The sequence below is a fragment of the Arachis hypogaea genome, chromosome 15, assembly GCF_003086295.3.
Source record: "Arachis hypogaea cultivar Tifrunner chromosome 15, arahy.Tifrunner.gnm2.J5K5, whole genome shotgun sequence".
NCBI classification, from domain to species: domain Eukaryota; kingdom Viridiplantae; phylum Streptophyta; class Magnoliopsida; order Fabales; family Fabaceae; genus Arachis; species Arachis hypogaea.
In genome coordinates this window covers 13,702,059-13,705,447 of record NC_092050.1, presented here as the reverse complement: position 1 = coordinate 13,705,447, position 3,389 = coordinate 13,702,059, and the positions used below count along the sequence as shown (strand labels likewise).

General features: G+C 40.3%; 1 protein-coding gene across 1 annotated transcript; it reads left to right on the top strand.

The window, feature by feature from the left end:
* Positions 1-302: 302 nt before the first annotated feature.
* LOC112749561 (subtilisin-like protease) lies at positions 303-2,615 on the top strand. Its single transcript, XM_025797847.3, has one exon. It carries the CDS (start codon positions 303-305, stop codon positions 2,316-2,318), a length of 2,016 nt encoding a protein of 671 aa, XP_025653632.2. The 3' UTR covers positions 2,319-2,615.
* The last annotated feature ends 774 nt before the right edge of the window (positions 2,616-3,389 follow it).

The following is a 3,389-nucleotide window of genomic DNA, read 5'->3' as shown; positions in this document are numbered from 1 at the left end:
ATATACGTGCATGGTTTAGCATTCTTATTACACTAACCTTAATTTTCTCCATCAAATTCCAAACCATGGAGAAAACCATCTTGCTCATTGCCCTCGTTTTCATGCTTACTTGCAACCCAACTTCAATGGCCGAAGAGTTCATAGAAGAAAACAAAGGCCACCAAAGTGAGTTACGAACCTACATTGTTCATGTCAGTAGGCCAGAAAGGAATAACAACGGCGTCTCTCTTCAATCAGAAGAGTTGCATGGCTGGTACCAAACACTTATGCCGCAAACCATTGCAACCTCCATTCAGGATCGTATGGTTTTCTCTTACCGCAACGTGGTCTCTGGTTTCGCCGTGAGGTTGACACCAGAAGAAGCCAAAGCTTTGGAAGAGAAAGAGGAAGTTGTTTCAGCAAGACCTGAAAGAACCCTCACTCTTCACACAACTCACACTCCATCTTTCTTGGGTTTGCGTCAGGGACAAGGGTTGTGGAAAGATTCCAACCTTGGAAGAGGCGTTATCATCGGAGTTATAGACACCGGAATATTCCCCTACCATCCTTCCTTCAACGACGAAGGAATGCCGCCTCCACCGACCAAATGGAAAGGTCATTGCGAATTCACGGGACAAAGAACATGCAACAACAAGCTCGTTGGTGCAAGAAATCTTCTCAAGGAAGCCCTTGAAGAGCCTCCTTTCGAAAACTTCTTCCACGGAACGCATACGGCTGCAGAGGCAGCCGGAGCATTTGTGGAAGATGCCGGTGTTTTTGGCAATGCTAAGGGAACTGCAGCTGGGATGGCACCCGGTGCACACGTGGCAATGTACAAAGTATGCAATGACAAAGTCGGGTGCACAGAAAGTGCCATTCTAGCTGCAATGGACATTGCCATTGAAGACGGCGTAGATGTTCTCTCTTTGTCCCTTGGTTTAGGCTCTCTTCCGTTCTTCGACGACCCAATTGCGATCGGCGCCTTTTCAGCCATCCAAAGCGGGATTTTCGTCAGTTGCTCGGCCGCTAACAGTGGTCCTGAATACGGCACTTTGTCAAATGAAGCTCCATGGATTCTCACCGTTGGTGCAAGCACCATTGACAGAAAAATAGCAGCACTAGCAAAGCTTGGAAACGGTGCAAAATATCAAGGAGAAACTTTGTTCCAGCCCAGTAACTTTTCGTCAGAGCTATTGCCACTTGTGTATCCTGGTTTAAATGGAAACAATGAATCTGCTTTCTGCACACCCGGATCCTTAGACAATTTTGATGTCAAAGGAAAGGTTGTGGTTTGCGATTTAGGTAAGATTTCAAGTGTTCTCAAAGGACAAGAAGTTCTGAGAGCCGGTGGTGCCGCCGTGATTCTGACCAGCCCAGAAATCGTTGGCTACAGCACCCCCACCACCGCTTACCCTCTCCCTGCAGTGCAAGTAGGCTTTGGCGCAAGTTTCGCCATCAAATCTTACATAAACTCATCAAGCACAGCACAAGCAACGATCTTGTTTGAAGGAACAATAATTGGTGATTCACTTGCACCAGAAGTTGTTTTCTTCTCTTCAAGGGGTCCAAGCCAAGAAAGCCCTGGAATCTTGAAACCAGACATAATTGGACCCGGGGTGAATATTCTAGCAGCATGGGGTGTCTCCGTAGACAACAAAGTACCATCGTACAATGTTGTCTCCGGCACTTCAATGTCATGCCCTCACCTCAGCGGCATTGCGGCTTTACTCAAAAGCGCGCATCCTGATTGGTCTCCGGCAGCTATTAAATCAGCTATCATGACCACTGCGGATACAAAGAACCTCGGAGGCCTACCCATTGTGGATCAAAGGCATTTGAACGCTGACATTTTTGCAACCGGTGCAGGACATATTAACCCTAATAGAGCAAATGATCCTGGTCTTGTTTATGATATCCACCCTGATGATTACATTCCTTATCTCTGTGGATTGAGTTACACGGACAGAGAGATTGGAATTCTTGTTCAAAGGAAAGTGGTGTGTGCCAATGTTAAGGTCATAGCAGAAGCACAACTCAACTACCCTTCATTTTCTATTATATTGGGGACTACTTCACAATACTACACTAGAACGTTGACCAATGTTGGACCAGCAAATTCAACCTATAGTGTGGATATTGATGTGCCTTTTGGTTTGGGTGTGAGCGTAAACCCTTCTCAGATAAGGTTCAGTGAGTTGAATCAGAAGGTTACATATTCGGTGGAGTTTATTCCACAAGTGAGAGAAAATAGAGGAAACCATAGCTTTGCTCAAGGTGCTCTCACATGGATATCTCAGAAACACACTGTTAGGACCCCCATTTCTGTTATTTTCAAGTGATTACATTTATACATGGAGTTAGCAGAGGGTGATGCTCGAAAAATAAAGGGAATGTAGTGTCTGCACAAGTTTCAAGGGATAATGCTCTTGCCCGCGGAATGCCTGTTATGCAACTTCTTTCTTTTTATTTTTTAAACGGAATTGATTTATTTCGTTCACAATAGCTTTTGCTCAAGACGTTCGACCTTACAATTCAAATAGTTCAAGTGTTATTGTCTCATTCTTCAACTTGACCATGTTTTTACTTTCATTAATACCATATATGTATCATTAAAACACTTCATGAAAATGTGCTATTAAAAAGTCTTTAAAAAGTAAGAGTAATTATCAATAAGATACAGAATTTTGGTGATGTTTTTCCCTAAGAAACACAATAGAAATATAAAACAGGTGATGTTTTTACTTAAACCAAAATTTAAATGAGATGTTATATTAATGACTGCACCCTCCACTCAAACTACTTAAATTTCAAATACACTAAAAATACCTTAAGGTATTGATCCAAATTACCAAATTGTATCCTCTATCCTTAATTCTCAAAAAAGAAAACAAAAATAAATAATAAAAATACAAAATATTAATACAAATCTTTTCTAATAATAATATTTGATGAGTTTGGAAAACTCTATTTTAATTTAAGTGATGATCAAACATTATAAATGTGATTGATTGCAAGATTATTATTTTGATTTTAATTTTCATATGTTGATTAAAATAATTTTGCAATGCAGGTTTATATTGGGCCAAATAGAAAAGAAAAACCAAAGCCCAATATAAAATTAAAATTCAGCCTTATATAAAATAAATGTTGGCTGAATTGTTTAATTGGGTCAGTTCCTATTAATATCATTATTAAGCCCATATTAAACCAAAGATCCAATGCTTGGTCCGAAACCTATTGAGAGAAAGCAAATATTTTGCCTTCAACGGATCTCAATTTACCATGTGGTGGAATTCAAATTTCATTAAAGTGAAGTTAATACATGAGAACTATGAGAGAGAAATTGTCATTGATTTGATAGATGGCTTTAATGCTACACGCTACTTAGGGAAGTAAAAGCAATCACATTT